Here is a 25,855-nt window from a genome sequence, read left to right as displayed (position 1 = left end):
ATGCTTGGATTAATGGATACATATACAGAATGATATATACATCACATATATACATATTTAGAGGAATGCTCAACCCATTTACTTAAATGGGCCATATTTCATATCCCTCCCTATTTCTCTTGTATTGCAAGTAATATAGAAGTCTCAAATTGAGGATATGCACAAGATACTCAGGTTCCCCATCCAGTGATCCAGACCACTGATCTAGTGGGCCCTACCATGTACCATGCCCAAAAAATCTCCTCAGCATGGCAATCCTAACTAGCACTGAGAATAGAACAGATGAAAAAACGCCAAAGATTGGTTGGTAGGAAATTCCAAAGTCATGTAGAAAAGGGTCCCTCCGTTCCTCCAGGCTAGAAAACAATACCATGCTGACGAAACCACAATGCTCAGCACAAAATTGTCCATGCTCCATTTGGGTCCAGTACTCTTTGCAGTGGGGACCAGTCCACCTTTTTAGTGCTCCAGACCATTTCACATGGTGGTCCGAAAGTCCACAGCAAAACAGTCAGTGGACCAACGTGCATCCGACAAACCATCCTAGCCATCCAATGAATATGTTCTCTTGCTGCATGCGGTCTACCGTCTTGTTTTAACCATTCATTGGGAAGTCTCGAACATATAAATAGGGGGACAGAGTAGATAATCGGTATGGATCACTGTAGTACGTGCACATGAGAATGTTGATAGTCCAGGCCGAAAGTCTTTGAATTAAACAAGGCTAACCCAAAAAAAAAAAAAAATTTTAAATGAAGGAAACAAGAGGACTAAAGGAAAATGGAAGTCCCTTTTTATGGACTCATTACAAACCAGTAGACATAAAAGGCTGGGGTAAATAAAAGACAAGTTCAAACCTTCAAGTCCAATACCCAAAGAAGCAAAGTCAGTTGTTCCCTACAACACGAAACTTTCTTAATGTCAACCAAAAATGCTTGGGCAGGGAAAGACAGCAGTTCCCTATAACTACTACCATTCCTGGAGCCGATCACGGTCCCTTCCATGTTCTCGACCTCTATCGTAGTCGTAGTCTCGGTCTCGCTCCCTGTCCCTGTCTCTCCCTCTTTCCTTGTTGCGGTCTCTATCCCTTTCTCTGCTTCGGCTTCGGTGCCTCTCCTTCTCATGCATGTACGCATCTTGCTCCTGGCTCCTTTTGCTCTCTCTTTCGCCATGGTCTCTTCCTCTGTCTCTGCTTCTCTCTCTACCATCTCTTTCAGTCGTGCCTACATATTCATGTCATAAACAGGCAAATGATAAACCTCTCTCTCTCTCTATCTATCTATCTATCTATCTACACACACACACACAATCATGTTGTCAAATACATAATTATGGTTAACTAAAATGACCTGAACTCATTTTTGTGCATCTACCAAACAGGTACTAAGAATGTTTGGGGTGGAGCAAGAAGAGTTCTGTAATTTCTTTGATATTTTGGGGTTACACACAAAAACACATATAAACACAAATTAATGGCTTTACAGGAAATTTAGGTATTTCCACCTTTCCAGTGGTTGGGATGTGCTTTGTCCTATTCCAGCAGAATAGCTTCACATCTGACTCAAAAGTTATTCCGTAATGTTAGCCAGTGTTGAGTGGGTTCTAGGAATGGCTTAGGGTTTTCTTCAGGAGTGCAGTTACTGTAATATTGGGGAGAACATGTTTTTGGTTTCCTTTTAATTGGTTGGGTGGGTTTGCTGTCTTGTGCTTTTGTATTCTTTGTCGCCTGTCGGCGCTCTTTTAATAAAATTTCCCGTAATCTTTCCCAAAAAAGAAAAAAAAGAAAAGAAAAGAAAAGAAAAAGTCACCAAGATGTTGATTTGGGGGTGGCAACATGCCTTTCTCAGATGTGCTCCGAGAAGGGCTCTTGCCACAAGCATCACCATACGGATGCATATACAAAACAAAAATAAATATCCCATTGCATGGTGATCTGCTGTACATCCAAACTGAACATTTAAGTCTCCAACTTAGATGCATTTCTTTTTCTAAATCGTATGCCCTCGCCAAACTAAATAATACGTGTATGACTGAATGATTGTAGCGATGGTCAGCAAATTGGGTTTTCTAGGTCGCCACTCACATCTGATCCCATCTGCATGTGAGAACAACTCATACCCGTATGCAACCTACATGGGTTGTAAAAATTTCAGATGTAAGAAAACCACCCCCGACAACCATACTGCATGGAGAACCTTTTTCAAGGATAAACAGCAATGTAGAGTTCTCAAGGATGGCTACTATACCTAGCTCCTCCACTTCCCATCCTGCACGCCCAGAACCTGGGAGTAACTGTCCAGTTTTGGTTTGCTGCATTTTGGCACGGAACTTCTTCTTGAGATTGCCAAACTCATCATACATCTCCCCGTCATCCTGAAATTTGAACATGCAATATTTAACACTGGAATAAAATTCCTGGTGTTTCAAAATTCAAGTAGATTCAAAGGGGAGCATAACTACACAAAGCTTACCTCTTCGGCCTCCCGCCGCCGCCGCCTTGTTTCCTCTATTTCTTCTTCATCGAGTTCTTTGTAACCTCCGGCACGCCCTCCTCTGATGAACAGTGAGCAAGAGAAACATAAGCTTTGACTAATAATAAAATAGCCATCAATGCTCCATCATCATCATCTAAGCCTTGTCCCAATTAATTAGGGTTGGCTACATGAATCATGTTCTGTCCAGATTCATGATGAAAGTTATGGCATAAGTTTGATGCTGGTAGCCAATCTGACGCAACCCTCCTCCTTTATCCGGGCTGGGGACCAGCAATGAGAGCACAAAACTCCCACAGACGCAATGTAATAGAATATTACATAGGTTGATTACAATCAGCCATTGATGCCTAATAAAAGCAATTTAACTATGTCAGTTCTTTACTCTCATGCGTGAGTCCCTTAAAACACTTAATAGTTAAAAGGAAACAAATATGAGTAATACAGTGTTTGATACAAATCTAAAACAATTATTACTCCTATTAATGCTTAAACCTTATCCTAGTTACACATTAGGAAAAAAAAAACTACCAAGTATAATTTTTCCACGATATTCTAGGGAGTAGACTCACAGATTCACATTGATAAAACAGGCACCAGGAGCAGATGCAATTTGGCATCTTAGGAGGAGATCTCAGAGGCTCTTTCCAGCTATAACACTTGGAGATGGACAGAAGAGTACAAAGGGCAGCATGGGTCTCCATTCTGATGTATTTAGTTGACATGGTGTGACAAATTGCCCCAGTGAATTTTTCTCTTTAAGGTTGTGCTTCCAAGCTCACATGAGTTACCACTCAAGATGAAGAAGAGAGAAGATACCTCATGGTTCTGAGCAGTGTTTTCAGTATGTTCTGATATTACCAATATATCACACGACATATTGATTATCCCAGCTGGGCGATACGAAACCCAACTTTAGTATCCATTTTTCATGGTATCGTGCAATATATCGCATGATATCGCAATATTTAGTGGATATCGTGAGGTCGTGTGATATATCCACTCCCCTTTTAAAAATTCTTAATGTATCATGTGATATATCGATACTGAGAGTGATATCGAAATGGATAAAAGGAAATTGGTGCTGTTTTGTCTGGAAAATCATAAAAAAATCACAAAAATCGATATATATATATATATATATATATATATATATATATATATATATATATATATATATATATATATATATTTGCAAAAAAAAAAAACTTCCTACTACATTGTAAAGTGATTTCAACTAGTCCAATCTAGTTTGTTAGAAGAAAATCTTCGAAATTTCTCCAAAATCACAATCGGAAGCTTCTTGGCGCTGGATTCTAAAAAGTGCGTATTTTTTAGTTTTGATTTTTTGATTTTTGATTTTTATTTCGCTTTTATATATTGTAAATATTATCAAATGGTAAGAAACCCATGATTCTTCACGTTTTGCATGTAAAATTATGGATTTAGAGCTTCAATTTCAAGATTTGGGGGAGAGAGGCCGAGTTGCAGAAAATTAAGAAAAAAGTTGAAAATTTCCCAATTTTTTACAAATCCATTGCAATCTTAGCATCCAAACACAAAATCAAACATGTACATAACCTAATTTACACATTCTTGAAAATTTGGAGATTTTTTGGAAAAAATAATAAATTTTGAATTAAAAAATACTTAAAATGTTAAAAATATATATTTTTTCAAAATCCATATATATATTTCTAGTTTTCTACTTTTTCTTTTGCTTTTGAATGTAATACTTGTGTTTTAATACGTCTTCTTACATTTATAAATTTTATGAATTGACTTTGAATATAGTTACATGAGTTCAGCCAGACAGACAAAGGAAACCTATCATGTGCACTTGTTTTTTGTGATTTTTTAATTTTTTTTTCAATTTCTAAGTTTGTATTGGTGTCTTTTTTAACAATCCCTGAAATTTCATTGAAAAATTCGACCAATTTTCCAATGTTTCCCCATGTCTCCTAACAACAATGATAAATTACGTGATACAACCGATATATCCCGTGTGATAACTGATATGCATCCGTATCCCAGGGGTGCGATACATTATGCGATAACGATATGGAAAACATTGGTTCTAAGTTCTGACAGAAACAAATAAAAAAGAAATAAAAGGGCTAAACAAAACAGATAATACATACAAAATTAGAAGGGAAACATTAAAATAGTGTTGGAAACTAAAAAAGTTGATGCAGGCATGATCCTTGTCTAATACCTCATTGATTGTTTTAGAACTAAAGTCTTTTCTTCTTTCTCATAATGCAGAAGTGTGATTCCTTTTTTTCTTTTTTTTTGCCACAATTGGAATAAGAGATAAGTCCCCTTCTGCCAACTTAAGCCACACTGTTATGTACGCTCCAACCACTGAGTAATGACTACCGATGCACAAAAATGCAATCTTTATGTGCAGTTAATTTCAGGATTAACTGAAATTAATTTATTCAAATTTGACAATTTTTTTTCCAAAAAAAAAGAAAGAAAGATGGGAACTAGGAAAACATGATGGTTGATGTGCCACAAAATAAAAAATTTTAAAAAAGAAAAAAGAAAAAAGGAAAAAAGAAAAAAGAGCAGTTACAAGCTCAAATATCATATAAGAATGCCATTTTATTTGATCACCAACACAAATATGCCGGTAGCCAATGCATTTGATACAGATGATGAGCAATCTAGAATGAACTCAAACAAAGATGATAAACAACAAAAGCTGAATGTTGCATCAGCTAACATATTCTGCACCAACACAACATAATTAAAAGTGATGAAGGTGGTAAATGTGTCAATTCTATTCAATAAATTAAATTTCTTCAAGGTCAACATATACTAAACAGTTGATAGAGACTTTTTTGTCAATTGACGAGTGAAGTGTCACTTTCTCTAGATTGCAAGATTTATTACTATTACTATTTTATTTTTTTAAAGATAAGGGGAATTTTATTGAGAAGGTGCCAAGATGGTGCCCAAAAGCTTGCAACCCTACCAAGCAAAAAGCAGGATTCTATCTTTCAAGAATGCATTACAAAAAGCCTACTGGGCTTATATAGCCCAACATCATTTCTAGAGTTGTCAAAGCATCTCCCATTTCTCTCCCCAAATAGACCAAAGGGCTGCTAAGATTGCCAACTGCCATGTCACTCGAGCTTGATTTGAAAGACAAACCTCTTGACCCGCCTCCAAAAAAAAAACCTATCACCGAAGAGAGCATGGACCACCACATCTTGAATGGAGAGAGAATAGAATCCCAAATCCCTTGAGTAACAGGACAATGAATGAACAAATGATCAACTATCTCATCACTACCCATACACAGAGCGTAAATGTTCAGAATCACCAATACTCTTTTCCGAATGTTGTTGATAGTCAAGACCCCCTCTTTCTACCAACAAGCCACACAAAAGCCCCCATTTCCGGAGCACTATACCACCATAACGTGGCTGTCAGAGCATGGCCTTCAAATGAGTGGGAACACAGCAATGAATAGAAAAAGCTAACCGAAAAACAACCCGAGCTTTCCTTATGCCGCACCAACCTATCTTGATCCCCGGAAAGCGGACTAGCCAGATGGATTTTTTGGACTAAAATGAAGTCTTCAATTTCTTCAACTAATAGATTCTGCCAACAAGGGGCCAACCACACCCCCAGGGAACCACTAACTGACCAAGAACTTGTAACTGGTATATTGCCATCCGTCGTTAAACTGGCCAAGCCTAGAAACTCGTTTAATAAGGGGGAACCCATCACCTAAACATCTTCCCAAAATCTAACTCTTCTCCATTTCCAACCAAGAAACAAATCCCCTCCTTAAATTTAGCTTTCACGCTAAAGACACCCTTCCACAACCTAGACGCTTTATATAAGGAAGCATCTCGTCCACCATCCCCATCCTCACAGCCATTGTTTGGACTACTATCTCCAATATTATCGATAATATCCCCAATATTATCCGTATCTCCAGCTTGGCGATATCAATTACACTGGCAGAATCAGTGATTCCACGTATCAGCGATATATCGCTAAGTATCTCCAATGTATCGCCAATAATTTTTACTAGGTAAATTCCAAGTGTTACTTGTAACCGGTGTTTGAAATAGCTACGCTATGTAGCGTGTATCTTACGCTACGTGGCGTAGCTTAGCCTTAACGCTATGTAGCTTGTGAAAATAGCTTAAGTCGTGCGTAGTTTGCGTTACATGATAATTTATCTACGCTACAAAATAATTTGCACACGCTACACGCTACAAAGAGTATGTTACATGCTACATAGCTCACATTACAAGTTATTTTTCACTACAACATTAAAATCATTTAATGTTTTCAATGATTTGTTACTCTCTTTTTTTTCAATAAAAATTAGTTAATCTTTCAATGCTTTTAGTAAAATAATATAAGTAACAATATTAAATAAGTTTTGTTGCTCTTTCTTTACCTTTATACTTTAATTATTTCCTTTCTTCTTACTATAGGTTGCATTTGATTGCACCAAATAGCATGAAATTTTGTAAATTTCATTATTAATCAGCCTAATTTGTGTAAAATATCATGAAATTGGTACAGCCAAGCACAACCTTCATTAAAAATATAGTAGCATGTAGCGTACGCTACACGCTATGTAGCTTATGCCTCACGCTTCAGAGGGGTGAATGCTACACTACATGCTATTTTGCTATTTAAAACAATGTTTGTAACACCAATATTTTCAACTGTGTAAATTCCAAGTGTCGATTTTATTGCCAATGTACCGGCGATCGATTGTATTGCCAATGTATTGGCAATATTTCGATAATATTGCCCCTATATCACCAATGTATCATATCACCAAAAATCTGTTTATTAAAAAATAATAATAATAAAAATTCCATTGATCCTGTGATGACATGCATGTTTGTATGTGTGTATGAAGGTGTTTCGCTGTGGTATCGGTGGGCGTAACGGTGCCCACCGTTACCAATACGGATACCCCCCATATCGGCCGATACGGGGTGTGTAATGGTGCAAATTTTTATTTTTATTTTTATCAAAAAATTATGGAAAAATATCCATTAAATCCGAAATATTCTAAATATTCCAAATATGCATCCATTTATAATTTAGAACATGTTTATGGTGGTGTAACGGTCCACTCTTTGATGAGAATGTTGTATTGGGTTGTCTGATGAATTTATTAATTTGATAAATTGGGATTAACTACAAGCCCTTTATATTTAATTTTCTAAATATATAATATCAATGATAAATTTAATAGAATGAATTTAATACCAAAACATCTCACATTTATAGGTTTGACAATTATTTATAGTATTGGTGTATTACATAGCTTGCAAATCGCATACATTTTATTTCAACATATAGAGTCTAGAGACTTTTAGGCCCTATTATGTAATTTATATACCTAACAATTTGATATCTTTAATTCTAAAAAAAAATTGATATCATTTCCCCAGTAGATCCTAAGAAAAAATTGGAATTAGATTTGAGTGAATAATGTTGTTAATTTGGGGCTGATTTGGCTGACCACTTGATGTCACAAATCAGCCTCAAATTTATGCAATTTATAGCTCTTATTCCAATAATGATTAATGGACATTTATTGGACAGTGAAAAATGCAAAATATCAAATGGTCCTATTTCAAAAAACAAATGTCTACAAATTAATGGTTAAAATCATTCAAACAATACCATGGCAACAACAATCCCATAATTTAATTGGTTAATTTTGAGTTAATACATGCCTCATGTACAAATTTTTATGGCCCTGTAAGTGTGGTCTACCCTGATGTATGTATTGCATATACATGTTATCCACCCGTTTTACCAACTCATTTTAGGACATGGTCCAAAAATGAGGTAGATCCAAATCTCAGTTGGACCACTGGAGGGTGAGCCCTAAAAGTGGGGCCACCTCAATGTCTTGTCAACCCATTTCAAGGCATGGTCCAAAAAATGAGGCAAATGTGGACCACTAGTGGGTGAGGCCTTGAATGTGGGGCCTACCTCATTGTATTTGTTGTATATTCATGCCGTCCATCCTTTTTGCTAACTCATTTAAAGGTATGGTCCAAAAATGAGGCAGATTGAAATCGTAGGTGGACCACACAATAAGAATTGAATTCCCACCATTAAAACTTCTTGGGACCAAAAAATGTTTTGGATTTCCCTTCAACCAAATCTACGTGACCTTATCAATAGGTTGGACGGCGTGGATATACAACACACGCATCAAGGTGGGCCCCATGGTCAAGGAAGCACCAAAGTGGACCGTAATTATGGGTCCAACTCACTAGATCTTTGCTAGAAAAAAGAAAGACATGGTTGAAAATAAGCCACGTTGGCTTGTTTTGAATTGAAAAGGGAGAGAGAGGGTTTCCCTCGTAAATGACGACAAGAGAGAGGGATTGTTGTGCGGACGTGGCAAAGTTCTGTGGGCCCCAATGTGATGTATGTGTTATATCCACACCATCCATCCATTTTCTCTATCATTTTAGGCCATGATAAAAAAAATGCCCATCCAATGCTCAAGTGAACCACACTGCAGAAAGCAGTGAGGACAATGATGTCCACCGTTGAAAGATTCCTAGGGCCCACCATGATGTTTATTTGCCATCCAACCTCTTCATAAGGTTATCAAGACTTAGATGATGGGAAAACACAAATATCTACTAGCCCCAAGAAGTTTTCAATGGCAGGCATTCAATCACCTTTTTTTGTGTGTGGGGTCCACGGGAGCTTTAGATCTGGCTCATTTTTGGGCTTGTGCCCTAAAATGATATGGAAAAATGGACTGATGGTGTGGATATAACGCACACATCATGGTGGGGCCCACAGAACTTTGCCACGTCAACATAATGTCATGGTGTGCTTAACCACGTAATCCGAGACCTCATCGGGCTTCGAAATCGAAAAGAGGGGGGTTCGTAAATGGGCAGAGAGACCAAGAGAGAGAATCACACGCGACGTCTCTCTCCCTTTTGAGTTTGAAACCCAGAGAGAGAGAGAGAGAGGGCTGTCTCTCTATGCCTTCAATTTCGGAACCCTAACCAAAGAAAGATGCGCATGGTTGCCTCTCCCCCTTCGATTTCGAAACCTTAACCCTAAGCGAGTGAGAGAGAGAGAGAGAGAGAGGCGTTGCTGGCAGAGTAGAAGAAAGAAGAAAGAAGAAAGAAGAAGAATCGTTTCCAAGAACAGGTGTGCCTTTTTTTTTTTTTGAAAGATCACAAAACTTTTATTAAAGGTAGAAAGGGAAACAAAAACGGGGGGGGGGGAGGGAGATCGTCGAGGAAGCAATGTCAGCTAAACTCCCAGGAAAAAAAGGATCACAGTCTCTTAGACCCATTAGATGCACAGCCCACTAATCTCTTAGCCTTACTAGTTGAAGCCATTTCAGTGTTAGAGGAGTCCCTGAGACATCTACTGTTTCTCTCTTCCCAAACTGACCACTAGATTGCGATTATTGCCATTCTCCACAAGCGAGTCTTTTGCTTACCCAGCCTAATCCCATGCCAGGCTGGGAGAAGATGGGTCACAGAGTTTGGAAAGCACCACGGGATGTTGAATCTCATGAGGAATTCTGACCAAATTCTAGAGATAAATTGACAAGAGAGAAGCAAATGATCGATGGATTCTTCGTTCTTCATGCAGCAAAGGCAAACGTTGACAATTGGCAATCCCCTTTTTCTTAAATTATCCACCGTTAGGATTTTCTTAGTTCCCGCTAACCACCCAAAAGAGGCGCATTTGGGAGGGATCAGGTATTTCCAGATATGGAAAGATGGATGGGAAGTGTGAGGGGTCTGAATACGGTCTAACAAAGAATAAAAGGACTTGACAGTAAACTTACTGGACTTGTCCACCTTCCAGAAAATACCCTCAGAAGAAAGAATATGTGGAGTGCCCCTGTAAATGCGCTCGAGGAGCCCCACATATTCTTCTACCTCCCAGTCATGGAGATTTCTCCTACAGTCCACATTCTACTCGATTTTGTTGGCCGAATTAGAGAAAGAGTTAGCAACAATAATATCTAGATTGAGGGCGAGGCGAAAAATGTTCAGAAAGTCTTCTTTCAAAGGAGCTTCTGCCACCCAGACATCTTCCCAAAACCGGATGTTTTCTCCTTTCCCAAGAACGAAACCGATGCCTTTGACCACTTCCCTCTTCAGAGATAGAATTCCTTTCCAAATAGATGAAGCCCTGTAAAGAGAAGAATCCTTGGTCCACCACCCACCAATAGACCTGCCATATTTCCCTTTAATTATCTTGTTCCAAAGACTATCATTATCCGAACCCAGTCTCCAAATCCACTTTCCTAGAACAGCTCTGTTCATTATCTTGAGATCTTTAATCCCCGCTCCACCTTCTTTGAACTGCTTAGTGCTTACAAACCTGAGGCCACTGCACAAGATGAAACTTTTTCTCCTCTTCCTTGCTACACCATAGGAAGTCACGTCTTAATCTTTCCAAAGTACCCAACACAGAGGCTGGGCATTTGAAGAGGGACATATAATATATGGGTAAGTTAGAGAGAGCTAACTTGATAAGGGTGAGACGACCTCCCAAAGAAAGGTATCTACATTTCCATCTTGCCAAATAGCCTTCAACTCTATTAAGGACAGTGTTCCATAGGGATTTGGGAGGCGAGCCCAAGCAAAGGGGGACCAACAAAATATGTTGAGAGCGAGATTGACAAGCAACCAATGGAATCTACAAAAGCATTAACTTCCTCTTCCTTCAAATTGACCCCAAACATCTTCGATTTTGCCATGTTAACCTTTAACCCTGAAACGGCCTCAAAACAACGGATCGTTGTGCGCAAATTATCAACCTTGACTAGATCTACCTCGCTAAAAATCAGAGTATCATCTGCAAATTGAATGTGAGATATCGGAGTTGGAAATCCTTTCACTCTGATGCCGCCTATAATTCCTTCCTCCTGCCCTGCCCGAATCATTCTGGAGAAAGCCTCCCCCACTAGAAAGAAAAGGAGAGGGGATAAATGGTCACCCTGATGAATGCCTCTGGAACTCCTAAAGAATCCTTTCGGAGTCCCATTAAGAAGAATGGAGAAGTAGGCCGACGCTATGCACTCTCCAATCCATCCTCTCCATTTATCTCCAAAGCCCATCCGCCTCATCATATATTGTAGAAAAGACCAGTCAACATGGTCGTAAGCCTTTTCGATGTCCAACTTACAACATATTGACTTCGATCCATCCTTGTAACTGGAGTCCAAGCACTCATTTGCTTTGAGCGCACAGTCAATAATCTGTCTCCTAGGGATAAAAGCCATCTGCTGGCTAGAAATAATATTCCCCATAACCTTCTTCAAATGAGAAGCCAATTCTTTCGCCAAAATTTTATACAGGCCCCCTAGAAGACTTATAGGCCTGAAATCTTTGAAGGAACTTACACCGGAAACTTTTGGGATTAATGTGATAAATGAGGCCCCTAATCCTTTAGATAATCTGCCCCTTTCGTGAAACTCGTTGAAGAAAAGCATGACGTCTTCTTTGATCACTTCCCAGAAAGTAGAAAAAAAGATGGGAAAACCATCAGGGCCAGGAGCCTTGTCATTGCTAAGGGAAATCACTGCCAGCCTCACTTCTTCGAGGCTGAAAGAGGCTTCTAAGAAATTAGAGTCTTCTTGGGATAAACTGTCCATCTGAAGAGGGTCCAGCAGCAGCCTGTTCCATCGATCCTCCTTCAGCAGGAGCTGAAATATGCTATGGCTGCCTCCGAAATTTCGTCTTTATCTTCCGTACGACGACCATTCACAGAAATACTGCTGATTCTGTTGATTCTGGCGTGCATGTTGGCAATACTATGGAAGTATTTTGAGTTTCTATCACCCTCCTTTAGCCATTTGACTCAAGACCTCTGCTTCCAAGCAATTTTCTTCTCAAGGGCCCCCATCAGACAAAGATTGAATAAGATGAATTCTTTTTTATAGAACCTCAATCGACATGATGCCATCTTCAGCTTCGATATCTATCGCTTGCAACTCAGCCATTATCGATTCCGTTTCCAAGTCCCTTTTAAGAAGCACTTCCTTCTTCCACTGCTTCAGCTTGTACTTTAACATTCTGAGTTTGCTGCAAAGCCTATGACCTGCAAAACTTGTAACATGGAACTCACCCCACCAATCAGAAACCAACTGAAAAAAAAAAAGAAAAAAGAAAAAAGAAAAAAAACCTCTAATTTTAAGCCAAGAGGATTCGAATCTGAGGGGTTTTGGGCCCCAGCTGTATTCATCGGTCGACAACATAATCGGGCTATGATCAGAAGTAGTTTTCAGAAGGGTAGTCTGAGAAACGAGGGGAAATCTTTCCACCCAATCAGGAGACACTAAGAATCTGTCCAATTTAGAATGGGAGGGATTAACACGACAGTTAGTCCAAGTGAATCTGGCCCCTTGCAGAGGGAGGTCTACGAGTTCCTAATCCTCGATCCAGTTAGAGAAGGATCGCATCGAAGTAGACAGTTTTCTTCCATGGGATTTTTCTTCAGCGTACCTGGTAATGTTGAAACCACCGACAAAATAGCATGGGCCTGAGAATTTTCACTTGGAGGCATTCAACTCCTCCCAAAAGGCATGCCTACTGGCTTCAAGGGAAGGACCGTAGACGAAAGAAATAAGACACTGCTGATTAGAGGATCTATCGGCCAGAATAACTGAGACAGAAAAGACCCCATTCTAAGAATTTACTAGCGTCCAAAGGGAGGATTTCCACGCTATCAAAATGCCTCCTGCACTTCCATTCGCTCCCAGCGTCACCCATTTAGCATCGGCTGCCTTCCACAGCGATCTCAAAATTCTGTCATTAAAGATCTGGACTTTTGTTTCCTGGAAACAAATAATATCAGGGTTGCGGGAGTCACAGGAGTCCTTGATCAATCTTCTCTTCTGTTTCGACCTCACCCCTCTAACATTTCATGAGATGATTTTCATTGGGGAACTATGCTGCCCTGAGAACCCTGAAGCTTTGCAGTCTTGCTAAAATCAACTGTTAATCCCACAGAAGAGGCAAGGCATTGAAGCTTTCTGTTGCTGCACGATTTGGATAGTCTGTTTTTGGGAGATCTCGTTACAGAGAGAGGTCTTCCACAAGCTTTGACACACTAAAAAAGGGCGATGTAGTCCTCTGGACAGTCCCCAAAAGATAAGCCAACAGCCCTTCCGATGTGACCTATAGCGTCTCTTATCTATTTTTTCTTCTGGATCGTATTGATGAGGTTCGCTCTGCTTTCTTGCTCTAACCTCTTCTTTACCGTAAAGACCTCCTGCTCTGTTGAGTTGCCAATCCGGACTTGAAGGGGCTCCGCTTCTATGACGCGTTCATTTAGCTCTTCCTAGAAGAGGGAGATGAGAGCTTGATCAGAAAAAGCATCAAAAGAAGCCAAAGGAGAGGAAGGGAGAGAGTCGAGAGAGGCCGGGTTATCTGAATTGTAGGACTTGACAGATTCCGCCATGTCTTCACTCGCATGGAGGTGGAGTCTTAGGTCGGGTAGGAGGATCTGATGGCTGGAACCTTGCTGTTTGAAGATAGCGGAGGTCCCTAGCTCAGAAACTTGATGATTTGAGGGAGGCATCTAGGCTTTTGATGTGCTATCTGGAAGGCAAAACAATCTGACATCTATCGCAATGGAGGCCACCAGAATTAATCTATGGTCTAGATGAGGGTTTGGACTAGGGGATAGGTTTAGGTTGAAGGCCCGATCCGACTCCAACAAAGAACCCAACCCAAGAGCAGTAGTTGAAGAGTGTATCGATGAAGGCCCGATAGGTGGACCCGGATCCGGGTCATGGGCATCAATGACGCCATCTGATGATGTAAAGTCTCCCATCTCGCCACGCGTCTCCAATAGGGAAAAAAAGTTAAGAGTGATTAGCTCTAGTCGAGATCACAGAGGTCTCCGAGAGACGTGGCCTAAGCTCGGTTTGCCATTTGGAGGAACCATCGTGAGTGAGAGAATGGGCCACCCGTCCAGAGAGATCAGCGGTAGTGCGCGCTCCACGTGTCACTCTGCTCAAGGGGACATTGCCCAAGGACACTTGAGACGGCGAAATCATGATTTCCCCAAGACTAGAGACACGTGTCTCTGGAAACGCCATTCCACATGTCGAGAGGCTTGGCAGGGGTCTGACGCTACCATCATGATAGGCAGCTGTCACGGTATTGCGATTCGGTGTTCCCCGGGAGCACCACGTTTGGTGTGTTGCACCGCCTTCGTCGTCCACGCTGGGGATCGAGGAAAGGGCGCAAGCTTCCTTCGTCCTCCACAAATCACCCCATCTAGGATTCTGGTCGTTCGTGGCCTCCATTTGGACCAACAGAAAGAGTTTCCTGTTGTCCACAAAGACTTTTATGTAGGATGGTATGCAGTCTCCTTTGCTTCTTTTGACCCGAACTCTGATGACCGCCATTTCCTCCACTGATTTTGTTTTAGGGTCCAATTTGATGAACGAGCCCACCATGGAAGCTACTGAGATAAAGAACTCCTCGTACCAAAGTTCGAGAGGAATCGCCCAGATGAGGATCCAAACGTTCTCCGACCCGAAATATGAAAAGTCGTCCCATCTCTAGACTTTCAGAATCGGACCCTATGTGTGTAGTGCATCGGCCATGAGCAGAGCATCCGGGTTAACTCCCGGACCTGTCTTGATCCATAGCTCGTTGTAACCGATGGGTTTAATGGTGTAGGCTAACGGGTAGATGTCATAGCATTCATCTATCCAACGCCAAACCTGAGGGATCGATACACCCTCTCTTGTTATTACCACCACTGTATTCTCCAGATCCTTTTTAGTACGAGCGAATTGATCTTGGTTGATCCGTAGCACATTATCTGAGCCCGAGATTGGTTCCTCAACCGCCTTAATCTTTTTACTTCCTTCCTTGTCCTGGTTCTGTTGATAGGTTTGTTGTTGGGTGTTTTGAGAGCTAAACGACCCCAAGAGGGCTTCCTTGAAAGATCCTACATTAATCTGAGTGGAGATAAGGGGAGTATTTGTCCTTTTCATCTCCTTGAGGCCATGGTCTTTCAGATGGGCCTATTCTTCTATTTTCTTTCAGGGCCAAATCTTGCCCTTTGAACCAACAGAACAGTTCCGCCAAATCTCTCTCCGTGAAGCATCTGGACCGCCCTCAAAAGCTCCTCCTTTGATACCATTTTGATGAGTGCGAAGCCTCTGAAATGGTCGTTTATCCTGTCCCTAGGCATAACAACATCCATTATAGTTCCAGCTCGCCCGAACACTCTCAATAGATGTATGGGGAACCATCCATCTGGGAATCCTCTGACAAAGAGAGTTGGGAAATTGTCGACTGCCCTAGGTTTTCGACCCGCTTCCTTCCCTTTGCCCTTCCTACGCACGACTTCGTGCCAAACATCTTGAGATTCCATGTTTTGGTGGAGTTGGTAAATCTCCAGCTCGTTGTCAACTGAGATGGTTTTGCTGGAGGTCGCATCATCTCTCGATCCTCCAGGTGGCTTCTGCCGAGCGATTATCATTGTCTTCACAGTTCTTTTATTTTTCTGCATGGTGCGTGACGCCCAAGCAGGTGTCCTCGGCCAGATGGCCTCGGCCGCAAATTGCGTTCGAAGAAGATAGAAGAAGAAAGTTTTTTCAGGAGGGAAAACGTTATGGGGTAATGGCCGTTATACCCTGTAATGGCCATTATGCTTCTTTTTCTTGGACCTCACCAATTCGACCTCGAATCGCGTAATTGTCATGGCCGTTACCGTTACGTATCGGCCGTTACAGCCGATACGTAACCGATTTGGGACACCCTAGTGTATATGTATGCATGTGCATGGATGGATGGATGGATTGTGGATAGATGGATGTATGTACGCATGGATGGATGGATGGATGGATGGTTGGATGGATGAATGTGTGTGTGTGCACGCACGCATGGATGGATGGATCATGCAAGTGTGTTTGAATGAATATATGTGCATGCATGGATGGATGGATCCACCATTTTCCCCATATTTACCCAATGTTTGCCTAAGTCAATGATGCATGCTTTTAAGCCCCGTTAAGGGAAACTTATTAATTGTTTTTTAATATGCAAATATGTGTATTTTAACATCTCCTAAAGTATCATTATAAAATTCCACTATTTTCCCCGTGTTTCTCTAATGTTTTCCTAAGTCAAGTTTCACACTTTTAGACCCCCATTAAAGACAAACTTATTATGTATGCGTCTTTTTTTACAATTATTTGATTCCTAAATATGCAAACGTGTATTTTAGCATCTCCTGAAGTTTCATTCAAAAATTCCACCATTTCCTTGTGTTTCCATGATATTTCCCTCAGTCAACAATACATTTTCAGGTATCAGCGATCATATTGGCAATATCAATACATGTTTCCATATCCCCAGCCAACGATACATATAACGATACCTATACTACGAACACTGCTCACAACCATACATGGAAGCAACTAATTTTCTCCATAGAGAGCTTTCCTCAGACCCAAACCATCACGACCACTTCCCTAGAAATGCTAAGTTCATAGTTTCCAACACTTATGTCACAAAAAATCATTGAAATATTGGTGAATATTGGTGATACTGGGGAATTTTATAACTTTCCTTGATTTTGTATTAGTAGCAGGCAATATCGATAGTGTCGGTTGATATATCGGCCGAATCAATATTTATGTCACTTGCACTATAGAATTTCCTTTTTCTAGCAAAGCTCTATTCAAGTGCATAAAAAGAAATATGGAGGCAAACGATGTCACATAAACAAATAATGATTAAAGCTTGAGGAAATAAAGCTATAATAAGTGCAGTCGAAGGGCCATGAATAGTGGGGCATCATAGGAAGTGATCGATTCTGAATGAAAGATAAAATCACGAAGCATCTGGGAATTTCAACAATGAAGTAGATCCACGTCTTCTTTCTTCCTTTCTTCTTCTTCTTCTTCTTCTTCTTCTTCCCCTTCACTTTTTTTCTTTTTCTTTTTTTTCCTTTTTTTTTCTTCTTCTTTTTTTTTTTTTTTTTTTCCTTTTTGATTGTTTGAAGAGCTGCAAAGTAGATCCATGTCAATGGACGGAGGTGGGAGAGATGAGTGGATACAACAAGAGGAGGTCAAAGAATAATGCAAACAGAATGCTCTGCGGAATGGTGCTTTATTTTCCCTTTGTCAAATATTTAAACACAAAAGATTAACATGGATTGCCTCAATCCAAAAGTTCAAACTGAAGAACAAAGAGCATAAGCATCCCATATATGATTTATGCTTCATTGACACAAACATAGAAGTTCCAATAAGGTAGTCAAGAAATCACGCAAAAATGTGAAAACATAACAGATTCAACTTTGAAATATGTATCCCAGTAATCAACCAATTCATTACCTCACACCAGCCTCATTGTGACCAGGCTTATTGGTATTACAGATATTGCATTTTGTACGTTTTGCCCAGTTGATATTGCCGCACCTGAAATAACCACATGAATATAGAAAATGAAGCAGTGATCCTGACTAGCCAGAAGTAAAAAATAATAAATAAATAAAATCTCTCCAAAAAACATCCATTTATCTTTTCTATTTTTCTTTTACCTAGGTTAAAACATCCATATATCATTTATATGAAGTTGGAAGCAGAAAGGAAACATAAAAGCAGTAGCTTCTGTCAGACGAACAATAAAAAATGTTTACTGAAGCCTTATGGGAAAGATGCAGTCTGGAATTTTTAAACATGTTGAAATAGTCTTACATTGGACAGGGCCAATCATTTGGACCAAAGAGCCCTGTTGGACCACCAGCCGATTGGCCACGGCCCCCAGAGTCATTGCTTCCACGGCCCCTCCCTCGACCACCACCCCCTGCAACCATGCCAGAGGCACCAGCAGGGCGAGCAGTTCCGCAGCGGTTACAGACACCACGAAATGTGAAGTTTACATTGGAGCAGCTGCTTGAAAAGAAGAGCATGAGAAATACATTTATATATTCCTTGTGATCAAGAATGCATGAAAATAAGGTGAAAGAGGTCTAAAAGGGAAAGAAAGAGCTGCTCACCAAATGTCACATCACAGACCTTGTATTGGGACACAACCAGTCTCCTTCTTGTTGCCATGCTTTTCCTGAAGCATCACCCCGTCCTCTACCTCTTCCTGCACCCTCATTCAAATCCCTAGCATCTTCCTCTTGTCCGCCAAAATCACCAGCTACACTTAGATTGCCAGCATGATTCATTTGATGGGTGAAACCCGAATTGTATGAATGATCAACTGAGTCTTTCGACTTTGACTCAGCTATATGTACCTCGATAGTACTCCCATGAAAATCCTTGTTATTAAACCATTCCACAGCAGCCAATGCTGCATGTGGATCCTCATATGTCACTGTTGCATCACCCTTTGGTTCACTTGTAACTTTATCTCTGTATAACCAGATCTTTGGTCGACCAGTCCTTTTGTCCTTCTATAAATTAAAAATGAAAAAAGAAGGAAAAATAATGATTTATCTGGGTTCTCAAGAAAAGAGAATGGTATGGTTTATGGAACTTTGCTAAGACCACACGTGTGTACAAGTCAGCTAATGCACATGCCACCATGTATCTCAGCGTGGCAGACAGGTGAAATACCCAAACCAGCCATCAGGTGGACCATGTAGATGTTACTGCCCAAAGATAAAGGTGGAACGTCAGCTGCTTTTTTCATAACCATACATTTATTCATTTAATTCATCATGATTTATCCAAGTTCTCAAGAAAAGAGAATGGTATGATTTATGAAACTTTACTAAGACCATACACGTGTACAAGTCAGCTAATGCACATGCCACCATATATCTCAGCATGGCAGACAGGTGAAATACCCAAACTATCCATCAGGTGGACCTCACCATGTAGATGTTACTGCCCAAAGACAAAGGTGGTCCATTCAGTAGGTGCACCATTAGATTAGACATAAGTTGGCAGATTAGAAAACCTTGGCTGCTTTTTTCATAACCGTACGTTTATTCATTTAATTCTGACCAACTGACTAGTGGACCAACCTGATTCTTGGAATAGGAAATCTATGCATTGGTACCCTTCTGATGATGGTTTGGATATTTCACCTGTCTGCCACACTGGCATATTTGGTGGTGTGTGCATTAGCTGACCTGTACAAACGCGGGCTAACCAAAGCTCACGATTTATGCATATGAAAAGATAAGCAAAACTAGGACCAAGTATAGTTCCAAAATGATACCCAGTGGAACTCCCTACCTTTAGCAACCCTATGGTGCCAAAAAAATCAGCCAGCATACTCTCATCAGTTCCAGGAGGTAAGTTACAGACGTACACAGAACCATTTAAAGGGTCTCCTCTTCCCATATAACTTGCCATGTCAATGCTCTGGTCTTATGAAGTTATAGGGAACAAAACATGCACCCAGTGATGGACATTCAGAAAGATGTTACCTGTAAAAAATAAAAATAAAAAACAAATAACTTTCAGGCAGGGATAATCAATAATTCATCAAGTTCACAATACAGGTCAAGGCAAGTATCTCATTAAGATTTTCACAATGCAAGATAATCCCAATTAATCCAAAGTAATTCATACAACAAAATATCAGGCAAGCTTAACAAAAATAAAAGCATAAATAAAAACATCAGGAATATTTAGTTATCAGCATCATAGAGTTGAAAGCATCAGGAAAATGAACGAGAACAACCGAAACAAAGCTTATAAATATATCAACCTTCTAGCAGACCAATTTGGGATCTAGGAACCTTAAAACTTTAAGGTTGGAGCTCATGTGGAGGCTCAAAAAAGATTTCTAAGCTTGAGTGGTGGACATCCTTCAATCCTCTGCAGAATGCGAGTAAAAGAGTTGCTAAAAAGTTGAAGTTCCTAAACCTCAAAATCAAAGATTGGCAAAAGAGTCGGTTTTGGGAGATAGTAAATTTGAAGGCCACGGTTTCGAAAGATACAAAAATTTTAGTATTGAGCTACATACTCTTGCAGAAGGAGAACAAACTAAACTGAATTCATTTGCATGGTATTCAATGCTCAGATGTGCATGTGGGACCCAGTGAAAAGTTTAGCATCCAACTGAGAGTGCAGGCCCCATAATATCAGCAATGGGCGAGAGCAACTAATACTTGCCCCTTGCAATTATTGCAAAGACTGTTACTCCATGTGTGCCTTGTAAACAAACTGCCCAGCTATCAACAAAACCAGTCAAGCTATCATATACCAAAAGGCAATTCAACCACAACAACAATAACCACGTTTGAAGATGGAAATCGCTTAAAACTGGTTGTAGGTGAAGGTAAACCTACTTTTAATTTAAAACTTAAAAAGCATTTAAACTCCCAGCTAGGATGAGTTGACTTGGTCGGATGTCAACAAGACTCAATATAAACTGGCAAACAGTACAATATGGGCTACATTCCTGTCTTACTTAAGCACCATTTTGAAAATGGTGGTGACTAATCCAACTCACATGAGGAACTAATGTACATCTATCCATCTAAACTATGGGTCCCCTTGTGGATGGAGTGTATCTGTAAAAGTCATAGTGATCAAGTAATTGTAACCATCCATATGGAAAAAGGATGGTTCAAAGTGAAATAACTAGTTCAAATTCAAATAAAAAATCAGATCATCAATATGATCATCGCAGTGTAATTTTTTGGCTGTGCGCAATCAACAATTTGCACTGTATGGATTGTCATACAACTATGCCATGTGTCATTCAAAGTGTCCCCACCATTTCTACAACAAGTGAAGAAGTCGCTTTACTCTATTGAGTCTACTCCCATTTCCTGCAGCTATTACTAACAGAAGGGAATGTCACAGCCTAAGTGCTTCTCCAATCTTAGGCAGCACAACACAGTTACACCCCCCTTTGTGAACAAGTCAACCTACCAGACAAGTGTAGCCAAGCCACTTGGAAGAGAAGAGAGAAGATGAGAGAGACTCAAGGCAAGAGAACTTGTATTGCACTAGAGAACTTGAGACCTTACAACTTCCCAGGTAGGGGTGTCAATGGGCCGGGCTTGAGCCTGAAAATCTGAAATTTGAGTAGGGTTTTTTTAGGTTAGTTAAAATGAGCAACCCTACTCCATGAATAGGGTTAAGAACCTCCTAACTACTTTACATGAATGGCTAGGATGGTGCCATTTGGTGATCATCCCATGCCCAAGATGTCACGACCCAAAATTCGGGGGCCGAGTACACAACTCGAGTCTCGAGTTCCATAGTGTGACTTAAACACATAGGTGTATATATTAGTATCCCAATCACATAAGAATGGCAACTTATCTAAATTGATAAATAAAAATAAATTTATAACCTAAACGTGCCAACAATTCGGTAGTTGACCCATAGTCGGCCCTCATTACAAATCTTTAAAAATGTCTAAAGGGTAAAATATAAAATTTAGTCAAGGGTAGCTTGCTCCGCTAACTCCTCCATCAAGAAAGGCCATTGATCACTAGGGTCGAAAGCCATTTCTACCTCGCCATTTGCTCTTGGGCCGTGGTTTCATTCTCCACTAGATCTGATTGATTACCACAAACAGAGGGTGAGTTGGCCAGGCCCAGTGAGAAGTTCTCACCAAGGTTCTACCAAAATCATATCATAAATTGGTGAAAAAAAAATGCATACATAAGAGTATTGATTAAATGGATGCATGTGTACAACAGGTAGGGGATGAATCTACCTACATGGGTTGGGGAAAAAAAAAACGTCAACCTGCATCCACCATATGGGTAGGCTTCCACTGTATAGGTAGGCATGGGTAGGAACCGCATCTAGAAGCAATGCTACCAGGATCAACCATCTACCGCAAGGGCATGATCAACTTGCTCGTGTCATGCATGCATGATGATTTGGTTCCATCTTTACTTAGATAAGTTTACACATTGGCAGGTTTATATATATATATATATATATATATATATATATATATATATATATATATATATATATATATATATATATATATATATATAAATCCAAAGAAGTTATTGAATCCGCATATACACCATGAATATGAAATAAAATCAGGTTATATCATCAAGGTGTAAAACATAGAGCTAAGATGAGCATAAATCACTAAACACTATCTTGACTTGATTAGGAGGATTCGAGTTGGGATCCCTCAACTTTGTCTAATGAATTAGACATTAGTACACCTAGTTCACATAAGATTTCATTTAGTTATTCCTTCTCTTGACATCACAAAGTATCAATCAGTGTTTCAAATAGCACTCCTAGTGTAGTAGCCATAGCATAACTAAATAGCATAGATCCCCTGTAGCATACGCTACAGGGATCGTAGCGTGTAGTGTTTGTAGCGTATGCTACAATTTTATTTTATTTTTTTATTTTTTTTTAAGCTTCGCTTGTTAAAAATGATGTAAAACTCATATCATGAAAAACTTAAAATGTAAAGTTAAAATCAAGCCTTTCTTTGTTTACTTTCACTTAAAATGGTAGTGATCCTTTGTTAAAGTTGGTGTGAAACTCACATATTAAAAAACCTTTAAAACTAAACTTAAAAGAAAATGGGTTTCGAAAGAAAGTTTTCGAAAACCCTTCTTGATATTGATAACATCTGCATTGTACTTAAAATTCTTAACCTGTGGGATTTTTATTTCTTTTTCATACTTGTGAGTTGTGACTTGTAGTTTCAATTAGACATTATTAATTAAGTGGGTTGCTTAGAAAGTTGTTGATGTGATAATTATTTAATTTGGTTTATAACTTTATATATCTAGATTGGGTTTTGATAAGTGATAAATAATAACTTTTTTGAACTTGCTTATATTTGAAAAATGCATCATCCTTTAGGCATTATATATGTATATAGCTTCTTTTTTATTTTAACTATTTATCATGTTTTTCCTATTTTTAAATTAAAAAATAGAAGTATTGTGTAGCATGAGCTACACGCTATAGAGGCTAAATGGTATGCAACACGCTACTGATATTTAAAACACGGGTATAAATTTATGGGTATATGGATGGCTTGGCTCAAGATGGGCTCAAGGCACAAAGGGTCAATGATCATGCATGAAGTGCAATGTACCTGGCACCCGTTGGTGAATTCTTAACAATGTTGGGCCCGCCCAATCAGGAGGATGATCAGCATGTGTAAAGGTAATTTTGGATGCAATTTAATGTTCTATGGGCTTGGAACAGATAAAGCAAGTGAATGGGCTACGTCCTCGTCTGAATTACATTAGTATACAGTCGGGCTTGGAACAGAAGCAATTGCGATCCATGGGCTACGTCCTCGTCTGAATCCTACCAAAAACCATCGATTTCCATCATTTCATCTTGACTGAACTGAATGTTCGCAGTAAAATTCATTTGTACATCCAAATGCAGCATAACAATGAAGTCCAGTTATCTTGGGAAAACACCCAACATTGTATCGGATTCGAGCGTTGTGCCACAAGATAAATCAAGTGATAGTACGCAAGAAATTCAACAGAAAAAAATGAACATTCCAAATCACATTTCTACATAAACAAAATCATTCACACAAAAGCCATCGATTTAGATTCTAATCGTATTGGAAAATGAACGAAATACAGAAGAAGTAGAAGAAACGATTTTTGGAAAAACCTAAAATCTGCAAATCCATCGGTAAACCGAATGTGATTGATTTAACCCTAACAGATTCCAGATTTCAGATCACTCACCAAGAGAGAGGAGATTAACAGTCAGTTGGAGAGAGAGAGCAATGAGAGAGGCTGATGGGAGAGAGAGGTAATAGACGAGGGTTCTGTTATGAGGACTGTTTTACCCTTCGTTAGAGAGATCTCATCAACGCCAGGGAGCTGATTCGCGTGCGGCTAACATGTCAATTTGAACAAGTGGCACTCTCAGAGATGAGATCGAAACCGTCCGTTCCGTTCCATGGTGAATGGGCCATGGTTCAAAAATCACAATGTTTGGACGATTCTAACCCTTTAGGTATGGAAACGGAGTGCCTGCAGCCCCCGTCTTCAAGGATGTCCCTATAGCTCTACGTGGCCCAAGCACTGTGGGGCCCACCCTATTTTATCCACACGGTCCATCGGTTTTTTCAGCTCATTTTATGGCATGGTCCAAAATGGAAGTATATCCAAAGCTCAAGTGGACCACATGACAGGATATAACGGGGATAGTAACATCCACCGTTGAAACCTTCGTAGAGCCAACATGAATGAAGGGAAATCACAAATATCAGTTTGATTCAAAACTTCTTTTATCCCAAGAAGCTTTAAACGCATAGGTATACGTTCAATGGCCGCAGTTTTCTGTGCTCTGGTCCACTTGAGCTTGGGATATGCTTCAATTTTAGATTCACGCCTTCAAATGAGCTAATAAAAATATAAACCACATCAATAAAGCACATACATCATGGTAGCCTCATGGAGTTTATTTAGTGCCTAGCCTTCTAAATTACTTAGTAGGCAGCCGCATCCCCTACCGGGTTATTCTCACCAACTAGGGGCAAATGAATTAACCTCCATAAAATCCATACCATGCATCAGATAAACCAAACTTTTCCGGCTTTGATTCCAAAAACAGTGTGTTTAAACTCACAGGTGAGTCATTCCAAAAAAATTATATCAACCCACCTAAGTTCAGAAATACCGTGATTTTTAACTAAGAGGCATATTAGATGAACAGATTGGATGATATATTCACGGAAGAGTAGGCCCTACACAAAAATAATAGTAGCCAACCGACTCCTATGGCATCACATTTGTGAGCTTTGGATTTGTCCACGCAATTCAATCAAACATAAGGCTACATGTGTGATCGAAGGCCTATTTTGGGTTTAAGTGTACAGTTATAAAGCGTGGGCATGCCAAAGTCGTATTCGACTCAATGTTTGATTGAATGATGATGACCCCCACATTGAAATGACTGAGTAAGGCTGGATTTGGAAACCCAGTTGTCACCTCAACCATCAGTTATAATAGCGATTAGGTGATTTGCGAAAGAGTAAGGGTGAGTCCTTCCTGATGGATAATTTTTGCCTTGGTGTTAAAGACTTTTCTTTCTCCAATACTTGCGACCAATGTAAATGCTGATTTTATTAATATGTAGATGTGACTCATTGCAATCGACAAAGTAAAAACTGCTAGAGACAATGAAAAAGATAAATACCTAATCCATCTGTGTGAACATACAATTCAGGCGGATGGTTAGCAGCATGTGGACTCGGTTGATCTGAAACCCAAAAACTTAGGGTTGTGGATGTTTAATCCAATCCTATAGTACTATATCAGCGAGGATGCTAAACAGAAACAATCGATGCTAAGACTATGGTACGTTAAGATAAACATAAAGATAAAAGAAAATAGATTGTGTTCGGCGTGGGCCTCAAGTTTTTCATTATGTGCTCTTTTTA

At 39.7% G+C, this 25,855-nt stretch overlaps 1 protein-coding gene across 2 annotated transcripts; it reads right to left on the bottom strand.

The window, feature by feature from the left end:
- Positions 1-773: 773 nt before the first annotated feature.
- Positions 774-24,390, bottom strand: LOC131236876 (transcription initiation factor TFIID subunit 15-like). 2 transcript variants are annotated; one of them, XM_058234391.1, is made up of 9 exons: positions 24,153-24,390; positions 19,717-19,910; positions 18,541-18,926; positions 18,220-18,414; positions 17,857-17,940; positions 2,472-2,553; positions 2,247-2,373; positions 2,084-2,129; positions 1,102-1,223 (listed from the first exon to the last, which is right to left on the bottom strand). In XM_058234391.1, exons 2-8 carry the CDS (start codon positions 19,834-19,836, stop codon positions 2,113-2,115), a joined length of 1,011 nt encoding a protein of 336 aa, XP_058090374.1. In that variant the 5' UTR covers positions 19,837-19,910; positions 24,153-24,390; the 3' UTR covers positions 1,102-1,223; positions 2,084-2,112. The 2 variants fall into 2 exon arrangements, with proteins under 2 accessions (XP_058090373.1, XP_058090374.1); XM_058234390.1 differs by lacking the exon at positions 2,084-2,129 and having other exon boundaries at positions 774-1,223; positions 24,153-24,376.
- Positions 24,391-25,855: the final 1,465 nt, after the last annotated feature.

This window comes from Magnolia sinica, chromosome 2 (assembly GCF_029962835.1).
Source record: "Magnolia sinica isolate HGM2019 chromosome 2, MsV1, whole genome shotgun sequence".
Lineage (NCBI taxonomy): Eukaryota > Viridiplantae > Streptophyta > Magnoliopsida > Magnoliales > Magnoliaceae > Magnolia > Magnolia sinica.
Note: the sequence above shows the minus strand (reverse complement) of the source record. Positions and strands in the feature narration are given on the sequence as shown.

Coding starts and splice junctions, on each gene's coding strand:
- LOC131236876 (XM_058234390.1), bottom strand. CDS start 19,836: ATGGCAAGTTATATGGGAAGAGGAGACCCTTTAAATGGTTCTGTGTAC. Junction 18,415..18,540: donor TGGTTGTGTCCCAATACAAG/GTCTGTGATGTG, acceptor CTTTTCAAGCAG/CTGCTCCAATGTAAACTTCA. Junction 2,554..17,856: donor CACAATGAGGCTGGTGTGAG/GTAATGAATTGG, acceptor ACTGTTCATCAG/AGGAGGGCGTGCCGGAGGTT.